The sequence below is a fragment of the Ophidiomyces ophidiicola genome (genome assembly GCF_022830035.1).
Source record: "Ophidiomyces ophidiicola strain CBS 122913 chromosome Unknown scaffold_8, whole genome shotgun sequence".
NCBI classification, from domain to species: domain Eukaryota; kingdom Fungi; phylum Ascomycota; class Eurotiomycetes; order Onygenales; family Onygenaceae; genus Ophidiomyces; species Ophidiomyces ophidiicola.
The window spans coordinates 180,900-201,127 of NW_026054648.1; the positions used below are offsets into that span (position 1 = coordinate 180,900).

Consider the following 20,228-nt stretch of genomic DNA (forward strand, 5'->3'; position numbering starts at 1 on the left):
TGGGTTGTACATTCGGTAAAGCGAGTCGAATTTACTTCGTACCCGGTCTGGAAGGGAGCCAACTAATTATGCGATAGGACAAAAATTAACAACGTACCAGAATGTAAAAAGCATTTTCATGGTCGGAAGAATGTGCTACGTCGTCATCCTCGTCGTCGTCGTAATCGGTGGCAGAGACGGATACGTGGGTTCTAGGGCGCTGCGGGGCTGGTTCAATGGCCAACGCACCTAAGGTCATATTATGTTTTTTCTGTGCCCATCCACTGTGTTCTTGCCAGGTAAAGGGCTCGCTGTCTGACATAGATGCAGGCTGTGTATTGGATGAGAGGATGAAAGCGGCGGCAGGCAAAGCGGGCTGGGAGGGGTGGAAGGCCCGGGCCTGTGTCACCTTTGGGAAGGGAGCCGAGGCCATGGACGAATTCGACAGCGACGCAGGTCGGTCGGACACCAGGTGTGATAGGCGCGGATTCTCCGCGCATGAGTGAGCATCGTGGGCAAGGGAATGTGGTGGAGAATGCGGCTCGGCGTGGGTGGAGTGCTGAGATGATTTGGGCGGTGTTGATGGGAAGGATGACGAGTCTAGCTGGGATTTCAGGTCGAGAGTCGGATAGGCGACGTGGTTGGCGCGGGAGACAGGATTTTTGGCCATGGCGTGGGAAGACATGGCTTGGGTATCGGGCCGAAGGGCCATTAGCGATCGCGGTGGATTTCACGGGTCAAGTCGGAAAGTCGAGCAGGAAGCAGCGCTGGCTGGGCGACAGAGCAGCGGGAGATACATGAGCGAAGAGGGCAGACCAAGCCTTGTGGGGATTATATATACATCGCGGCGGGCGGGAGTCGCGGCGGGCTGAGAGGAAGCGACAGGGCGAGGGCGGACGGCGAGCGACGAGCGACGGAGGGGAGGGGAGGAGGAGGAGGAGGGGAGCGGGAGGAGAGGAAAGGGTCACGGAGAACGAGAGCAAGACATGCTTTTAAGAGTGAAACGGCAGTGAAGAAAAGGAAAACGCCCAGCGCAGCCGAGCGGGAATGCCCAGCGGGACCAAGAGAGCAGCCCAGAACGCCAACCTCGCAGCAGCCGCAGCGAGAGGCATTTCGCGGGCAGGGCAGGCGGGCAGGGGCGAGAGGAGGCTGCACGGAGGGAAAACGGAGGGCGGAAGTGGCAGTTCCTCTCAGCGCGCCAAGGGCCAGAGCTGCCGAGACGCCCAGCCCTTGGCGGCGCCGTTCATTGTTGGAGGCACAGCCGGGGCGCCGGCGACGCGAGGCAGAGGAGGAGGAGGCGGTGGTGATGGCGGTGATGGTGGTGGTGGTGGTGGTGATGAAGAAGAAGAAGAAGAGGACGAGGAGGGAGAGAGAGGCCGAGCAGGAGGAGGAGAGGTCGTCGCGATGGCCCAAAGCGGCAGCCGCAGCAGCAGTGTGCTGAGTCAGCCGTGTCCCGATGCGGGCATGCTCCTGTGCCAAGCCCCCGGCCGCACGGCGTGCGCTGATTGGCTCCCGGGCCCCTCCCGATCGGGCCCGCCAAGCCCAATGACCAGCGAACCTGCGGAGATCGCTGGGCGCGCCGCGGCCAATCACGCGTCGCCTGCCGGGGCCGCGGCCTCAAACCGCCACGACTGGCACCAAGCGCACCGCCAAGCCGCGTCGCTCTTGCTGCCACGCGCTTCCGTGCTGCCGCCACGCCCCGCGAGTCATGCGCCCGGCCTTGGGCGCTGCTGGCGACGCCCGCGCGCAGGCTCGGCTAGCCCGGAACTGCCGCCCTCCACATGCTGCCTCGCACGTAATCGCGTGGCCTGCCGTTTCACCCAAAGCACCCTCCGCACACCGCTAAGCCGCTCGTCATCCTTCGTTGCCAACTTCCCTTTGCTTTGGTCACGGCCCTCCGTGTTACTGACACACAGACAGGAGCGTGCGCGTCAAGCCTCATGGCCTCCTCCACACCGGATGCGCGCCAGCATGCCGCGGCTGCCAGCAAAACACTGCATACGGCAGGAAGGCTAGGGATCGGGCTGAAAACAAATAAAAAACGAAAAAAAAACAAAGGAGGGGCGGGAGCCAGCACGCAGCACATTACGGAGTACATCATCATAACTATACAAAGAACGCAACCGGATGGGTGCGTATTCCAAACGAGTAGTACCAACCACACACGTCAATTTTGTCTCGCCAACCAAAAAAACATACCGCTGAATACCCATCATCTCTGCTAGCATCCCCAGAACAGAGAAACAGACACCACCAAATCATATAAACTTCTCCGTATTCATCCTCTATCCAGCAGCGTCGACCTTGCCTTGGCCTGCTTGGCTGCCCCCATTCACCATCCCATTAGCGGCAGCGCCGCCAGGGCTGCCACCCTTTTGCATTGGCACCGCCTTCTTATCGTCTTCCCCGTCATCGTCGTAATCTTCGTCAACGTCCATTTTGCGCGCAGGCGGTTCGAGCTGCAGGTGCGCGGCCTCCTTACGCTCACGCTCTTCATTCACCCCGTTACCAGTATTCATCGCGCTTGGAGGCAGACTGGAAATTGGCGCATTCTGTACGTTCGCTGGCCCCTCCGGCCCAGCTGCAATTTTTGGTGCTTGAGCCTGCATGTGTTGAATAGGAGGCAAGCTAGGGGGGTGGTGAGCAGCATCGGACGGATGGTAGTTGTCGTGAGCTCGTCGCTGCTCTTCACGACGAACCTCCGAAGAGCTACGCCGACGAGGCTCGTGTGGAGATGAGATTCGACCTGGTTGTTCCTCCAAGCGAGACCGATTTTCCTCATTAGCAACTTTCTTAACCGGCCCCGGTTCAGGCTCCCACTCGCGTCCCCGCTTCATTGATGATGGAGGGCGTTCATCCCGCTCTCGTTGCGCTGCCTCAGCTGCCGCGATGGCAGAGGCTGGAGGAGGAGCACCACCAGCAATGCCTCCGCCATTTTGGCTAGGGGCAGGGCCCTGATGATATTGTGGATGGGGATAGATGGACCTCGGTGATGTTGGTCTGTCATCCCTGATGGGACGAATTTCCGTGGGAGGCGTGAAAGGCCGGCCATACGGCGGCATCTGAGCTCCCGTCACCGTGTTGTTCGGACCCGCACCGCCAGTATGTCCATTTTGCGCTAGTATAGGAGGTCTTACCGAGCCACCAAAGGCATTTCCATTGCCCCGATCATTCGTTTGAGGTGGTGGACCAAGCTGCGGGAGCGTTTGGGGCCCTGGATAAGTACTTGGCGCGGAGAAATTGAACTTTGGCGACGGCGAAAGTCCCTTGCGACCGGCATTGTTCCGGGACTGCTGATCAGAGAAAGGTGGGCGGCCCTGTTCAATTCTAGGGCTTGGCTGTTGTGGCTGGATGCCTCGCAATGTTTCACGCTGATCATACTGCCCAGACGGACCTTGCTGCGCTTGAACTTCACTGACTCCTCGGGCCCATTCATTGACACGACCCGATGCCAATGAGGGTTGAGCTGGAGGGGCCCCAGACGGCGCTTGAGCACCCCAGCGAGGCCCAGGTGGTACCCCGACATTAGGTGCCTGATATGCCTGGGGGTGAACGTCCTGTGGGACAGGGGCATTTCCTTGATTCGTTGCCTGTCCACTTTGAAGTAGCTGCAGTCTCGCCTTGATATGTGTATTATTAGGATCAAGCTCTGCCGCACGTCCATATGCATCAAGGGCGTCCGCAATTTGATTGTTGCATGATTCGTACTATACAAGCGTAAGTCCCAATAACAGAAAAGCAGGACAACGAAAGAAAACAAAACTCACCAGTGTTCCAAGATCGTACCAAACCTCGGAAATATAGGGGTTTAGGCGAATAGCTCGAGAATATGCATCAAGAGCATCACGATATTGATTGATCTGATAGTAAAGCACGCCAATGGAGCACCAGAATGTCGGGTTACGGCCGTCTCGATATACAGCTTGCTGATATGCTTCGTATGCCTTGGGGTATTTGGCCTGCGACATATAACAACGACCGAGCAAATACCAACTCTGCGCATCACTCGTATCTAAGAGAGCGAATCAAAACCAGTGACCACTTATGATAAAGAATCTCGGTGGGCCTTACCAGCTGAAACAGACTTTTCCAGGTACTCAATGGCTTGTTCCTGGCAAGAATATGTACTACTCTGTTGGTGATGCAGCCACCCGAGCTGTTGCAGAACTTTGGCATGCTGTGGGTCGCGTTCCAGGACTTTCATATAAGTTGCTTTGGCGGATTCAAACTACAGAGCGTTAGCAAAGGGCGATGGAATACAGGTCCCTCCAGACTTACATCCTTTTGTTGTTCATGTACATGGCCAATCTGGAACCAGATATCTTCTTCAGTCAAAGGCCTTGGAGGATCTTTGACGATATATCGAAAGCACTAGACAAACATTCATGGTTCATATAATGCGCAATTCCTGAGACGGAGGTACAACTTACGTCCAGACTGTGACTAAACTTTTGTTGCTGTTTATATATTATACCAAGGCGGAAATAAATTTCATTTGCTTTCTCAAAATCTGGCTGCATTCGCATGACCTGGGAGAAAGCTTCCTCTGCATGATCTAAAGAGCCATAGCGATCATAGAGAATTCCAATACCGTACCAAAGTTTCGGTTCCTGTATGGCAGTACATCCACGTTAATTTCATAAATCCCATAATATTACCTAAAGAGTACGGACATACCTTCGGGTCACGAAGATGATACAAGGCATTTTGATATGCGCTGTAAGCATCTTGAAGATTATCGATCATAAGATAACAATGACCTGTTGCACAAAGGTATTAGGGAAAATTTGTCAATTCACATCCCGAGTCGAAGACTTACCTAAACTGCTCCAAGATTCTCCACTTTGAGGGTCTAATTTTAAAATATTTTGTAAAAATTCGATGGCTTTTGGAAATTCCTCTTTCGTTCGATAGATACACGATATAGCGCTCATGGCAGGCACGGAATATTGATTATGTCGAAGCGCATGTTGATAGGCGTCAACGGCGCCATCCATATTGCCCATCATTTCGCATAGATTGCCTAAAAAGGAACCAGTTTAGATGAAGCCAATTAACAAATAATGCGCATTGACGTACCGAGCTGGAGCCATATCGCTTCATTAACTTGCAGGATCTTTTGCCATGTTGTCAAGGGCGGTCCACTTTGGGCCTGGCCTTGAATTGGCATATGACCATTAACCTGTGGGTGTTGCGGCAGCGAAGGTTGATGAGGGTGAACCACACCCGTAGGTGAACGTTGAGGGTGACCGGACATACTGTCCAAGTAGCGGCAGGGTATGGGAGTAAAACTTAGGCGACGACAAACCTAAACCCTCGGCGAAAATAACGATTCACGTAAGAAAGAAAAAATAAAATGAAAAACAAGCACCAATGAAACAGTTAATTATGACAAAATAATGTTCTGCCACACACACTCTCTAGCATAAAAGTGTGCGTGTGCTCCTGAAATTATGAAGGTTACCCTGACGTCGCAGGACAGGTAACAGGGCCAACAATGTCGCAAACCGGGCAAACAGCCGGCGACTCGAGCGGTCGCAGCCAAGAGAAGGACGGGACGAGGACAGGTAATGGCAGACAAGAGTGCTAATGATGGCGAACGAATCGCAGCGCCAACTTTGAAGAGGGAGGTTGTTTGGTGGCCGACGTTCGGGTCAACGGGCTCAGGCCACGGCAAGGGGCACCGTGACGTAGCGACAAAGGGTAGAATGAGAAGGAGGGAGCGCAAAGGGGGTGAAGGGAAACGAACAAAGGCAATGCGGGGAGGCAGGAATCCAGATGCAGGCCGCAAGGAGGGCGTCAGAGCGGGCGACGAAGAGAAGAGAAAGGAAGAGGAAGAAGAGAAAGGGTGGGAGAGGCGTATGAGGGCGGAATTGGCGCTAGTGGGAAGGGTCTGGGAGGAAGAATCAGCACAAAAGCCGAGAAAGGGAAAGAACAAGTGCAACGAGTTTGGGGTTACCTTGGGATGGATTAGGGCTACGCTAGGCTAGGTTGGGCAGCGGCGGAAGGGTGCGCCCCACTTGGCGCGTGATGGTGCTGCTAACGGGACTTTGCCCCTTCAAGCTTCTGCGCCCCCGCCCCCCTGGCCGGCCGGCCAATCGTTTGTTCCGCTGGTGTCTTGCATGCCCGCTTATGTCAGCGCCACCTGTCACACCCGACGTGCTTGGCGCGACTGTGGAGGGCGGCAAGGTTGGTGGCGGCGCTGCATGGCCCGCGAGCTGTGACTAAGCACCCGCCCATCAACGCCGCCCAGGCCTGCCGAACTATGCCCGCGCAGCCTGCGCAGCCCGCCAGGGGCCCGGCCGACCAGCGCTGGCCGCCTGGCGCTTATACCTGGGGGGCTCGCGCACGCCACGGCGACGCCTCTTATTCCATAGCACTCCTGCCGACCCGCCTAACAGACCCACTCCGCGGTGGAGCTACGATCATCTTTTCTCCTCAAATCGAGTCTCTGCGCTGAGCTATGGTGGGTCTAACCACTGCGGAAGGCCTTCCAGTGCCATGTGTGCACATCCTCGCCAGGATTAGGACTATCTGGCGACGCTCTGTCTGGATCGATTCCCAAGGGCCATCGCGCGAGCTATCTCGTCCTTGGATAACAAATATCCAGAACTGATCTCCCCTCCGTCAACTCATTTACAAGATCCAGGAGTACCCCGATGGTTCCCATCAGTGGTCTCATTGCTTCTAGACGCAAATGGGCCCAAGTGCACTCCGAACATACGCTTACTGTAACACAGCCCCTCGGTCCATCCTAAGAATGTTTCCACGTTCAGATGTCTTACGCCAATGTAGGTCTCTGGTTACCCGCAGTCTGTGGTCTTGATTTAACAAATCCGAATGTTTAAACAGACCAACCCCGGACATTTACAGATCGCATAACTAGCCATGCGGTTGGCAGTTTTCATACAACTCTTCAACTGCTGATATAGTTACATGCTTTTATAACATAAAACAAGTGTGGTTATATAGCTACTCAGTAATAAGGGCTATCATCCCCGTTGCTCCATACACTTACCACTCAAAATATTTCAGGCGAGCAACCTTGAGAAGGTCGGTCTTTTATATGCCACAAACTAATGTAGAATGCAATCCAAGAATAATTGAGGATGTTCAATCCTGACAGCGATCGGGCAAAGGTAGCAGTGGAGTGATAGATGACCGCAATGGTAATAAAAAATCGCCGTTAGATAGTTAATGAATTGGCCAGGCAGCCTTTATGTCACAGGAGACAGACTACGGAGTACTCTCCGTGCGTACGTACGACATTCGTTCTGATGAAGGTTGTCTAGTTTAACTTTTTTTTTTCAATCTTCAGCGTACGAATGTGCGGGTAGATCCCATGGCGGCGGTTGGCACGGAGTCTACGGGAGAGCTTTCCCGGGATGGGGCCAGATTAAATAGCCTCCGGCCACGAGTACAGAGATTACAGCCTGCTCATGGTTGTGCGTCTTTGATTACGATCTTCCGTATTCCCTGTCGCAGTGTAGTTCGCGGTATCTTGTGCCCCATTCACGGCTTCAAAAGATCATCTCGAGCAGCGCCCGGTGATTTGCGAAGACACTCAGGTGAGAAACGAAAATGATTGAAAAAAAAAAATTAAAAATAAAAATAAAAAATCAATAAATGGAGGCTTGAGCGAAAAAAAGAGAGCTGCATGCCTTTAAGCTCCCGTCCCAGCATTAAGCTGCGGGTGAATGCAATATAGTTAACTTGATGCCGTTAGGTCAGCCCCAAAAAGCCTTTGAAACACGCCACCAACCACCTTTTTTCTCCGCAGGGGTGCCGCCCAACCTTCTGTTCGCTGGGCCCAGGGCCCATGGCACTCCAGTCTGTGCTTCAAACCCAATCATCGCCCAGAGCATCGAGCATCTGTGGGTCCTCTTGGTGCTACTCCATCGCTTGCATCTGGCCTGCCAGGTTAAAATGACATCTTATCCCTGAAACCGCATAACAAATTTCCAGAATCTCACGGCGCCAAAGGCCCACTCTTTCCCAAATCCATGATCGTATTTTTCGGTTATCCCTCCAAATAAAATAATAAAAATGTTCCTCGTTGTTGCGCGCTTTTTCGTGTTCTCCTTGCGAAAGAAAAGTATAAACCCATGCCAGGCGCTGAATGCCAACAGCGAGCGAGGAACGACAGACCCGCTCTTTCATCCTACGGGAGTCGCAATAATAATAATAATCATAATAATAATAATAGGAAGACGGACGCAGCAACCACCCCAGTATTCTCACTCCTTGGCCGGCGTGGCCTCCGTGTAGTCTAACTATTATATGCACCTATCGCCTGTATCCTGCCGTTTCGGTGGGGCCGGGGATCTTTCCCGCCTCGATCAACGCCGAATGCACCCTCCATCATCAACCCGAGGCATCGATCGCAGTGGAACCAAACCTAAAACGCTCATGTCAACCACCACCGATGACGACCTATACATATAGAGTGCAGCATCAATCAGGCAGGAAAGCTTTCCAAAGGCCGTGTGCATCTCTGTCGCGAAACGAGGGGTAAAGGCCCGACACGGCCATGGCTCTCCCGCTGGTGTTGCATAAGCTCTGGAGTCACCAGCACAGCACTCTTTCACACGTGCGACAATCAGCGCCTAGAGTCCCTTGGCAAGAGATCTGGTGCTAGGTGCCTGTGGACAGAGACATGCAAGACCGCCGTTTGCATCCACGATAATCATGACCCCTCCTCAGAAGCTTTCGTATTCTTCCCAATCCCCCAGAAAATCAGGTTTGAAAAACTGAGGACGGAGCAGACAAGACAAGCATCCCTGTCCTATGTACCACAGAGTAGCCGGCTGGATTGCCATGTGAATGCGACCATCCACACCACAGTTGGTTTACTTCATAGCTGCAGAGCAGAGATCGCGAAATGATAATAATAACAGATGACATCCTCGGAAACGCGGCGCCTGAAGGAGACTCCTGGCTGAAGTCATAAAAATGTTCCGGCGAGACAATTACAACTACTCGCGGGCCATCCTTCCATTCCAAACGCAAAACGTCCTCGCTTCGTGACGTGAAACAGCCGTGTTGTTCCCACGCAGTTGGAGTATGAATCGCAACGATGTTTGTCTCGTACTAGCATGACTCCCTTCCGCCGGTGATGCTTCTGTTTGCGGCAAAATCACGTGTGAGCGTCTCGCGAGACAAACAAACCAAACACCTAATTCTGTTTGGCCTGTTTGCTTCCTTCCAGACCTCGCTTAGCTAAGCGCACACAAGCGGCCGAACCACACAAAATATCGATTTGCCCTCAATTTTCTTCCAACTGACAGGACTCTCACCATACCCGTCTACTAACGCAAAACAGGTTCAAGATGTGAGTATTGTTCCATATGGCAATCGCAATTGAATCGCGAAACGTATGGTTGCTAATCACCTTGTGGCATTTAGGAGTCACCGGAAATTCGAAGCCCCTCGGCACGGTTCGTGAATTCCGATTTTAGACAATGCGTGGCATCTCTCGTTCAATAACAATTTGGCTGACAATGAGAAATCAGGCTCTCTTGCCTTCTTGCCACGGAAGCGCAGTGCTAGACACCGAGGAAAGGTTAAGAGGTTAGTTGGAATAATCAACGACTAAATAGCATGTGGGATTCCATACTGAGCTTTTTTCCAAACCAGTTTCCCCAAGGATGACCCCAAGAAGCCTGTTCACCTCACTGCCGCCATGGGCTATAAGGCCGGTATGACGACAACTGTCCGCGATCTTGAGCGTCCTGGTGCCAAGATGCACAAGAAGGAGGTCGTTGAAGCTGTCACAGTCATTGAAACTCCTCCCGTACGACAACCACCCCCAAAAACGGCCCTTGGTGGGTGCTTTTATTTGACTAACATCGGTATTGCAGATGATTGCTGTTGGTGTTGTTGGATATATCGAAACCCCCCGCGGTCTCCGATCGCTAACCACTGTCTGGGCCGAGCACTTGAGCGACGAAATCAAGAGACGGTTCTACAAGAACTGGTACAAGAGCAAGAAGAAGGCCTTCACAAAGTATGCCAAGAACTACTCGGACAACAAGGGCGCTTCCGTCACTCGCGAACTCGAGCGCATTAAGAAATACTGCACCGTTGTCCGCCTCCTTGCACACACCCAGATCCGCAAAACCCCTCTCAAGCAAAAGAAGGCTCACCTTATGGAAATCCAGGTCAACGGTGGCTCTATTCCTGAGAAGGTTGACTTCGCCCACGGCTTATTCGAGAAGCCAATTGAAATTGACACCATTTTCGAGCAAGATGAGATGATCGATGTCATTGCTGTTACGAAGGGTCACGGTTTCCAGGGTGTTACGAGCAGATGGGGAACCAAGAAACTTCCTCGTAAGACCCACAAGGGTCTGCGAAAGGTGGCCTGTATTGGTGCTTGGCATCCATCCCACGTCCAGTGGACTGTTGCCCGTGCTGGTCAAGACGGTTATCATCATCGTACCTCCGTCAACCACAAGATCTACCGCATTGGAAAGGGTGCAGATGAGGGTAATGCCTCTACTGACTTCGATGTCAGCAAGAAGCAGATTACTCCGTATGTTCTTCAATCCTCTCTCCTGAATTGTTTCATTATATGCTAACAGAATCTTAGAATGGGCGGTTTCGTCAGATATGGTGAGGTTAAAAATGACTTCGTCATCCTTAAGGGATCTTGCCCCGGCGTGAAGAAGCGAGTCCTCACTCTCAGAAAAACCCTCTACCCACAAGTCAGCCGCAAGGCCTTAGAAAAGGTGGAATTGAAATGGATCGATACGTCTTCCAAATTCGGCCACGGTGCTTACCAGACTCCTGCCGAAAAGCGGGCATTCATGGGTACTCTCAAGAAAGATTTGGCCGTGGCCCCATGAAATCTTTCTGTTGTTTGTTCTGGTTGGGGTTGATGTGGAGCATGTTTATCTTTTCATCAGCGGTTGTATCTACGTCGATGACAGGAAAATTCAATTCTACGGGTTCTTCTAATAAAATGTATGATGATTGACGCACACATTCATGACATCTAATAATTTCGTAGATATCACCGTAGTTATGCCATCAGCTCACTGTCTTGAGATATACTTGCGGTGGAGGCTTCATTCGCCACGGCTCACAGCTGCATGTATGTACGTATGTGTGTGCATACATAAATACGTACCTGTACCAGCTTAAAAAAATCCTAAGAACATTATCCCAATCGTAAATTTTTTCTACTGTCAATCATTTCTAACTCTCCAAAGAAAAATGGTGCGTCCACGCCCACCTCGTTTCCCATCACCCCGCGTGGCCTTCATTGAGAGCAGCCATTGCGTCATCTATTCCCGGCGAGCCGTATCACCGACTCCCAGTTTCCTCCCACATTTTTACGTCTTTCAACCCCGACCCTTATTTCAGCCTCTTGCATCGCATACGATTCCGGTACATCCAGCCCTCCAAAAGGAGCAACGTTCTGTATCTGCCATTCCATACCTAACCGTTGTATCGCCTCCTCAGTTGCGCCAGTACGCATCGTCTCACACGGTCCACCGCCCCGCAAACAGGAACAACAGTGCACACCACACCACCCGACAATTCTCCAAATCCTGTCACAGTTCCTTGAAAGATCTGCCTACCATGTCGTCTGATGATGCCTATTCTTCATTCCTTGAGAGCGCTAACGCCGACCCGTCCGCCACCGTCAAGTCAACGTCAACTACCCAGTCATTTCATACCACTCAATCTGTTGGGGAAAACCAGCAGGTTCCTCAAGTGCTAAAAAATGTGGAGATGTACTATGTATCTGATGCAGATGAGGAATTTGAGCCAGTGACATTGCAGTGGGATAAAGCCATGGAAGGGAAATGGCCAACAACAGGTACATTGAAAATTCCATTCAAAGTATGGGATGGTTATATTGCGTATATGGTACTAACCGACACTTTTTCCAGATGACTTCCAGTCTTTGATTTTACTCGGGAAAAACAAACCTAGTGTGGAAATTTCAACCCTCCCTGAGACCTCTTTTGACCCGCGTAAGCAATATGAAGCTGTCTACGACGCCATCCGAACTGCGGTTACAGGCTCGGAAGCCAAAGGTACGTCGGAACCAGAGCTGAAGGTATATAGGGTTCAACACAGTGATACCCGGATGGAATACTGGGTCATGGGCTTAGATAAGAAGGAACATCGTCTTCTGGGAATGAAGGCACGGGCCATAGAGAGTTAAGCTGAAATAGATATCCAAAGGCTTCATAATATAAATATATATATATATATAGGAACATCTAACCCAAATGCAAAACTCGTTTTAAAACGCCTTAGTAACCATACAAATGCATTAGGACTGAGCAGAGCGCTTGAAGATTTTCAAGAGTCCGTCTACAACTAGCTAGCTAGACGCCCTAAAAAAATCTATGATACCTCTAAATCTAGAGTAACTGTTTGAATTTTCGAACTCACAGCTGGCTTGCAGAGTTGGACATCTAGGTATTGAAATTGGGAGACATCTACACTTGCCTTAACATTACCATGCAGTGTGCTCGAATGATCATGCTATATTTTGACACTATCGTCATAGCGTATAACGGGTGCCCTGCGCGGCTGAGAATAGGTCGATTCGTAGTCAGCCGGCCGGGTCATGGGTATCTCCCAACCCACATCCTCTGGGTAGTTAGCACGCGAGAAGCGATTGTATGCCATAATAGATTGGCGTTTGTTGTTGACGGCGCTGTTCTTGGGTAGTTGCATGTGCAAAGACAACGGCCGTATCTCAGCAGGGCCAGAAGGATCTACAATCGGTATTACACCGAGGGCCTTATTAATGAGATTGTGAGCAGGAATTGAAAGACCGTGGAAGACAATAGAGAAGAGGACGAGCCAGTAGACCGCTAGAAAATGTCAGAGAAATAGGATAAAATAGCTGGCACAGGGCACGAAAAGTAAGGATGGAGGACTTACTGGGCCCAAGAGCCCTGATCAAGTTCGTCTCTTCTGCGTCGCCTTTACCTAACTTTGGAAACAAGTGACGGGTATGCTCGAGGTAGAACACAGCGCCAATGCCTGTAGAAGGTGTAAGTATCCTTGGCAGAAGAGTTAAAAGGTGATGGTTCACCTATTGGTCCGTAATAGCCCATGAACAACGCCTCCTTCCAGTTCTTGCAGACCTTCGGGATGAATTTATAGGCCAGAAGAATAGCAGGAAGGCGACGGAAGGCCATGACGAGGAAACCCAAAGCAAAGAGGCGGGGATAGGTGATTCCTGTGACATCTGGCTGGTGAAATTCGCTCCACGGAATAATGGACCCAATATACATGAATCCTCCGAAATTGAGCAATACGTCAATGCACGAGTTGACTTCGTCATGTCGTGCCTCGGATTCTTTCAGGTAACCTCCATCCCAGTTGAGCGCGTTCCCGGCAACGAAGCAAGCAAGAAGGTCATCTGTCCCGAGGGCACCACATGTGCCGACGATGAAAAACTGCAAACCCCAGTTAGTTAATTTCCTGCGGACACACAAGCAAATCCTGGGCTACTTACACCCATTGCGGACGGCCAGAGTAGGTAGCTTTCGTTATCAATCCACCGTCTGGTCACAGATACAGTTAATATGTGTCACGGGTGCAAAACAATTGTTACGGCATACCTTTTAAGGCAAAATTTAAGAATTTTGCAGCTTGCAAAGCCGAAAATGGCACCATATGCAACGCTCATGAGCACGATGTATAGCCAGGTTTCCACCACCCACATTTGAAGGGCTTTTCCAACTCCTCCACCAAGACGGCCAATTTCCCCGGATCTCGTATGAAGTTTATGGTTTTCTCCTGCTCCAGGTACATTGGCGTATCGGATAAGGTAAGTTGCAAGCATGAGAAAGGGAAATCCAAATCCGTCGTTGGCGCCAGCTTCAGAAGAAATGATCTCACGAAGGTCTCGAGCAACAAACTTATCTGCAAAGGGGCCTTTCGCGATGGCTTGGGAGAGAATTGGGTCCGTGCAGGTTACGCAGGAACCGATAACCAACGCAGTCAACTAAACAAGGATTATTAGGAGATGAAGTATTTTGAGAGGAGGACCTTCTATTTACCAAGGTTAGTTTGGGGACTGTGAGCAGAATGCATCCGGTTGTGCACAACCACATGATTGTCATGATTGGAATCAAGCAGATCAGCATTTCTTTCCAACGAGACATCTGATACTTTGCAGGCAGTTGAAACCCAGCAATCACAAGCTGGACCCCGATAACTACACGCGTGATTCCCTATATCAAATTAAGTACTCGTTCATCGAAATCAAAACCAGGGGGAATTATATGTACCAGAGTAATGGCATTCTGCTGGTCCGGTGCCCCAACACCCCATTTTTGAGCTTCAATGAACTTCGATGCAATCGGCCCTAGAATTATCCCAAAAACGACGGCGGGTACTACAACACGACACAGTTAAGCAGAGAAACGAAAGGGGCACGGTATTGCCACTTACGTGCTTCTCCAAGATACCAGACATTCTTGATCTTGGAGGAGATGACCCCATAGAGCAGGATAAAGCCCCCTGCCAGTCGATTAGCATGACGGCCATGTCCAGGAGATCAGGCTCCGCGAACCTAGGACCGAGAGCACAATATTCAGCTCGCTGAGATCGAGGGTAGGCATGACGGGCGAGCGAGGGCCACGATGTAGATACTGCCTGCAGTACCTGGATGCAAGGCGCTTGACCAAGAAGTGTTGGCTAGTCTCTACCAGAGAGGAATGAATTCATTTAAAAAGCGAAGAATGACGAAAACACGAACAAAAGAGAAAGAGCAAAAAGAAGGGATGGATAAGGGATCCTCAGACTTAAAAGATTGGCAATATCTATTCTCTCAGGGTAGGCATGTGCCCCCTTGAATGACACGGCCTTGGGGAACGATATGAAATGGGGGGAGTATTGTGTTCAAACAGAGGCCGTTACGGCTCGTCCTGAAAAAGTGTCGCCTGCGACAAGCAAGTGCGCCAACTGGATCGCCTGCTTGGCGATTGGAGTGATCCCGCTGGTGCTTTCCTTCGCCTCGATGGTGCGCGTCAGCAAAGTATGGGGGAACCCGATCCATATTTGGTGACTATTGTAACCACCCAGCGGATCGTCCGCTTGGCGGAAAGTAGATTATCAAGCCAGCAAAGTCAGGATCCGACTTTGCCGACTGGGCGGAACACCCCCCGCCTCGCTGCTGGGGGCCAATAATACCAGCATAGCGTCCTCGAGATGCAACGGCCCAGGGAGTGGAGCCGGGAGCAGCGCGAACAAAGCGCGGCGAGCACTCCCCAAAGAAAAGGCATTAGAGTTCAGCGAGTGTTGGACAGTCAGTCCCGACAACGCACTACCACCAGCCAAAAAACCAGTCTGGCGGCGGTGGAATGTGGGTTGTGGTTCCTGGCTTGCGAGAAGTAAGTGTGAAGTCAACGGAGTCGAAGCGGAGCGGGATTTACGCGCACACGCCGCTGGCCTCAAGCCACCACCCTTAGCCTCGGATCGGGCCTAGCGCAGCGGCTATCTGCGCCCGCTGGTTGGGCGACGTGCGGGCGGCGTGGCGTGATAGGCTACGGTGAGAGACCGCGCCACGGGCTAGCCTAGTTTGGCCTGGCGCGCGTCTACCGATCGGCGTGGCATTTGGGTGGCGGAGCGCGAGAATCGGCTAGGCGGCTGGGCAGCTTGGCGCGGGTTTCAGCGTCGCCAAGCGCGCCGCCTTCAAACTGCAAGTGTTCAGAATCGCCGTGCTTGTGTGCGCGAGAGACCCGCCAGGAACCAGCTCCGCCATGCAGTCCTATGCCTAAGTATAGGATCCCGGACCGGGCCTGAAACCCCGGGCAGCGACCTCTCCGCCGTGCCGCCCGATCATTGGATGCCCTTCCCAGATAAGATACCATTCCGCGACCGCGAGCGCTCCGATTCGCGCAAAAACCAGGCTGCTGCCGCTGGCTGGAGCGGAAAGCCGCCATATTGCGGTGGTTTGCTGAAACACCTGGACATCTGTCTTTGAAGGTGGCTGCGTTCGCATAGAACACCCCTGGGCTCGAGTGCATTGCCATTGAGGCAACTCTGCCATGTCGAATTTCTGGAAGCGAAGATTTGAGTTGGCTGGCTAAGAGGCGCCATTGCTGTGCAAGCGTTTTGCCATGCCTTTTTGAAATTAACCAGGCAGTCTTGGAAGTCGGGGTGCCGCCAGTGATATCATTTGAATGCACGGAGTACCTGGCTATGAAAAAAGAAGTTTCGCACCAATTTGCTTGGAAGCTGGGAGATGGCCATGTTTATTGCCAAAAAGCTTTCTTCGCTGAGCCATACTGTTGCTTATGCTGTGAGCGTCTTGCTGTTGTGTTAGAAAAAGTTTCTATTACGCCATTTCCGCCCAGGATGCCTACCAATGATTTTCTCGGTGTTGGGGTGCAACCCTTGTTGGAAGTTGATATCATCTTCCAGCATCATCGCAATTCCCAACCACGTTACACCGACATAAATTCCGATGTCCTAGTGGGACCCCCGTATATCTGCACTTGCGGTGTCTCCGGAGGCCTCTCCGCAGCGTATACAGCGGACGTTTGGCGCTACCGCTCGAAAGGGGTTTCACGGTCTGAGGAATGCCATTCTCACCGAGGAAATCGACCCCCCACGATGTGCACCCGATAAGGCCCACGGCCTCAAACGACATCCGGCCGAGTCATGCCAACCCTCATCGTACTCGCAACCTGAACCTTACCGAAATCATTTGCCGGGGTCTGGGCGAGGAGGAACAAGGCGGCGCTTCCCGGTACTCATGGACTTCTATCTTTGCCAAACCACCTCAAGTCAAATAATCGCGCAAACATGCATTCTTCTCTCTTCTTTTACACTAAAGCGTCGAGTGAATTCTGCATGGGACATCGTATGATCATATCGCTGCTGGCCCTCTGGTTACATTTCCTTCCCGCTCCTCTTTGCTGGGCCCGAGTTTTATTCTGGTCGGATCCTCTGGAAGCAGGAACTGACAGGTGGGACAGCGATTTTAGTGTCCGTGCTCTCTTTGCATGAACGTAAAAAGATCATCCTACCACAGCACAGCGGATAATAATCCTCCTCTGGGATCAGGCACTATCATATTTGTCTAACCTGTTTATAGAACACTGTTTTCTCCACACCCGGACGGTCACTACAGACACAAAAGATGTACGTACGTATGCCATACATCTTGTGGAGCCCGGTATACACAACGCGACCTCAACGACACGGAAGTGGGCGGGGGAGGATGGGGTAACAGCCCGCCCTTGCTCTCAACTAACACGATCGTGCTTTCATGTATAGACATCACGGTATGGAGTGGTGTGAGCAAGAATCGCGGATCCTAAAATTTGGTGTCAGACTGACCATCCCAGGACAGTTGCCCAAGGCACGGAACCCCGCTCTGTCCAAATGCCTCTTAACTTTCTCCTCTTTTCTTCCCCAGTGGTGACGGCGCTCGCTCGCCTTTCCTACGTGATCTAGCGAATGTGGAGTCGGGATACCTGATTGAAAAAGAATAGAATGAGACGGACGGCCTCTTTGGGAGACGTGTGAAGTACCTTGATACATCGCAGATTGATACACCAGTGCTCCGTACGTGCACAATTGACGTCACGTCAATGAAAATTTTTATTTTTATCAACAGAGTACGGAGTACTCCATACACCTAACTATGTAAGATGATGGCGACGCAGCGATGATCAGTTGTTGTCCCTGATCGAAGCCGAAACTTGTGTCCAATGTTCTCCACAGTCTCGAGTGTATTTTGGCTAACTATGTATTCCACCGAAATAATTATTAGTCAACCAGCAGAAGAACACGATGGCAAAAGAAGAAAAATAGAATAAAAAAATGCATACAAGGTGGCGTGAAGCACATCCTTCAGGATAAGTGTAAGACTCGCACAGGTATAGGTAGTTAGTTGACAGTATTACTCAAATGCTCCCGTTTTGTATTTTTCAAATTTTTTGGTTTAATTTTTTTTTTCTTGATTATTGGCTTGGTGCCAATTCTCGGATGCCAGTCCAAGTTGCGTGTACAGAGTATGGGAGGACGGCCTACGAAGTAAATAAATCACTCAAGTGACGTTATGTGGTCTTGGAACTGCCTGGCTGTAACGAACTCCTGACTCTACGGAGTCAGCACAGCAATGTTTTGGCGGGCGGTGCCTGCGCTTAGACGATCAAGAGAAGACGTTTCCCTCAGGCCTTACGTATGGTGACAAGAAGCCCGGAAGGCCCCGCGGACAAAACGCAAACCCCGAAAGGCATTTCTCCCGGACGCGCACGATAATGAGGCTACGTTGGTCAGGAGGAATGACAAAGGTTATGGCGAAGCGAGGCTTGCGGACGAGTACATTGTTCCGCCTCGCAGATCAGGTAACCCATGAAAACAGTGGATTCTGGTGACGGATGAATTCAAAATAGAAAAAAGAAGGGGCCGGAGTATGCAGCTGGAAAAGAACAGCGCTCCGGTTACGAGGAGAATGTCAGGCGACTCAAACCAGAGGTTATTTGAACAGTCGTGTGATATTCGGCAGCTGCAGCGACAGTTTGGTTGGTCTCGACATTGGCTCAGCGCGGCGGGAGGGACGGGGAAAATCGCAGCCGGTGTAGGACAGAACCTGTAAGGAAGTAAGCAGGTGTCCAGGGCACGAGGGAGTACTTGTAGCGAAGCCGGCCACTACACACGACACCACTCCCGACGGCTCGCTGCGGCTGGCGAGCGGAGCGTCGAGCGGGCGGCGCGGGAGGCTTTTTAGTGGTGGTGCGCCGTCGGCGGCTTGTCGCGCGCGGCGGGCTCGTGCACCGGCCAAGCCGGGAGATTGAGGCCAGGGCCGCCGTGCTGATCCAACCAGGGAGACGGACTGGCGAAATTAATCCCGCGCGAACCGTGACCGCCGCTGTAGTCGTAGTATGGCTGCGATGGGCAACGGCGCGGCGTGTTTCATGATGAGGTCATCCGCCGGCCACGTAAGCGCGAAGCGGATTTGCAGCACGTGACCAGCCCGTTCCGGCGGCGGGCAAGCGCGGGCCAATGGTAGGTGGCGACGGCGCGGATCGTGGCGTTGTGCGGCGTCTGATTGGCCCAGTGGCGGCTGGGGGTGCAGCCAATGGGCGGCACGCAAGGCCAGGGGAAGTGGGGCGCCGCGGTACTAGCGCGGTATGGCCGTCTTGTTTTCGAAACGCGCCCGCCGCCGCTTTGTTGGCGAGCAGCTCGATACCGGCGGTATCTGTCCGCCGTAGCGGACGCTGCGCTGCGCTGCGCTGATGCGTATCGAGTTCCTCCTCGAGCCAGCAGTACGGGCAATATACCTAGACGGCTGGGTGTGGTGTCGGGCGTGCGGTTGGCGCCCCCAAGGCAACGTCGCAATTCAGGGGAGCAGCGCACGTTCTAGATCCGAATCCTTCAAACTCAACGCCGCCTCCGGCCTGTCTCTGTCGATGTGTTCTGTTCTGTCTGCCCTGCTCTGCTCTCCCTGGGACTGCATCCTCTGGCTCACTCTCTGACTGCTGCCTGCGTGCCACCCGCCCTCCTTGCCCTACCCTACCCTGCCCTTCCCGGCTCGCTTGCACAACCCGCTCGCCCGCCCAGCTTGATCCTCACCACCATCCACATCCTCCTCTGAGAGGAAGACAGCCAATAATTTTGCCTGGCTCTGCTGTTTCTCCTGTGCCTGTTGCTCTGCTGCCTGTAAGTGTTCTTCTTTCATCTCTTCTCTTCTCTCTCTCTGTCGCTATTATTATCTCTGCTCTTGTTGCACGACGACCTCACATCGCGAAACCACCGCGTGTTGCCACCTTCTCTCCTCTCCTCTCATCCTCTGTATCCTGCCATCCTGCTATTCATCTGCCCTTCTCTCCGCCCTCGCTCTCTCTCATATCAATTGAGTCTCGTCGTCTCCCTGTCAGTGTAGCTGTGGTATCTGCCTGCTCATCTCTCTGGATCCACCGGTTCCACTGCCTTGATTAACTTCCTTGAACCGCTGTTTCTCCCGCTGAACTTTCCACTCTCGCCGTCCCGTTGCTGACGACGAAACCGCTGCTTCAGAGCTTGGTTGGCCAGCCTCCCGCCAATTTCCTGCCTTTCTTTGTCTCTCGTTTTCTCGATTTTTCTGCCCTGGTAAGTGTCGCTCGGCCTCCTTCGCTGTCCGCCTGCCCCCTAAACTCACTTTCTCTCACTGTAGTCACTCGTTAAGTCTTTCTGCTTGGCGTTTTGCTCTCCCGGTCGTCCTGCTGGCGCTGTCCTGATCTCTGCTTCCGCATTTTTACGTCCATACCGTCTACCAC

The 20,228-nt window shown here is 52.3% G+C and overlaps 5 protein-coding genes across 5 annotated transcripts; 2 read left to right on the forward strand and 3 right to left on the reverse strand.

The window, feature by feature from the left end:
* Positions 1-85: 85 nt before the first annotated feature.
* LOZ57_002740 (uncharacterized protein) lies at positions 86-649 on the reverse strand (the record flags this gene model as incomplete). The annotated part of the gene is made up of 1 exon (XM_049251802.1): positions 86-649. The coding sequence occupies one exon, from the start codon at positions 647-649 to the stop codon at positions 86-88; it is 564 nt and encodes a 187-aa protein (XP_049109120.1).
* A 1,615-nt stretch (positions 650-2,264) lies between these two features.
* On the reverse strand, positions 2,265-5,236 carry SSN6 (glucose repression mediator protein; the record flags this gene model as incomplete). The annotated part of the gene is made up of 8 exons (XM_049251803.1): positions 2,265-3,686; positions 3,747-3,991; positions 4,051-4,207; positions 4,258-4,350; positions 4,410-4,589; positions 4,657-4,739; positions 4,799-5,002; positions 5,059-5,236. 8 exons carry the CDS (start codon positions 5,234-5,236, stop codon positions 2,265-2,267), a joined length of 2,562 nt encoding a protein of 853 aa, XP_049109121.1.
* Positions 5,237-9,355: 4,119 nt separating this feature from the next.
* Positions 9,356-10,826, forward strand: RPL3 (60S ribosomal protein L3; the record flags this gene model as incomplete). The annotated part of the gene is made up of 5 exons (XM_049251804.1): positions 9,356-9,416; positions 9,492-9,549; positions 9,616-9,772; positions 9,840-10,513; positions 10,571-10,826. The coding sequence occupies 5 exons, from the start codon at positions 9,356-9,358 to the stop codon at positions 10,824-10,826; spliced, it is 1,206 nt and encodes a 401-aa protein (XP_049109122.1).
* A 739-nt stretch (positions 10,827-11,565) lies between these two features.
* On the forward strand, positions 11,566-12,157 carry LOZ57_002743 (uncharacterized protein; the record flags this gene model as incomplete). The annotated part of the gene is made up of 2 exons (XM_049251805.1): positions 11,566-11,806; positions 11,880-12,157. The coding sequence occupies 2 exons, from the start codon at positions 11,566-11,568 to the stop codon at positions 12,155-12,157; spliced, it is 519 nt and encodes a 172-aa protein (XP_049109123.1).
* Positions 12,158-12,483: 326 nt separating this feature from the next.
* LOZ57_002744 (uncharacterized protein) lies at positions 12,484-14,579 on the reverse strand (the record flags this gene model as incomplete). The annotated part of the gene is made up of 9 exons (XM_049251806.1): positions 12,484-12,818; positions 12,889-12,990; positions 13,043-13,409; positions 13,469-13,517; positions 13,575-13,960; positions 14,016-14,189; positions 14,247-14,353; positions 14,410-14,478; positions 14,531-14,579. The coding sequence occupies 9 exons, from the start codon at positions 14,577-14,579 to the stop codon at positions 12,484-12,486; spliced, it is 1,638 nt and encodes a 545-aa protein (XP_049109124.1).
* Positions 14,580-20,228: the final 5,649 nt, after the last annotated feature.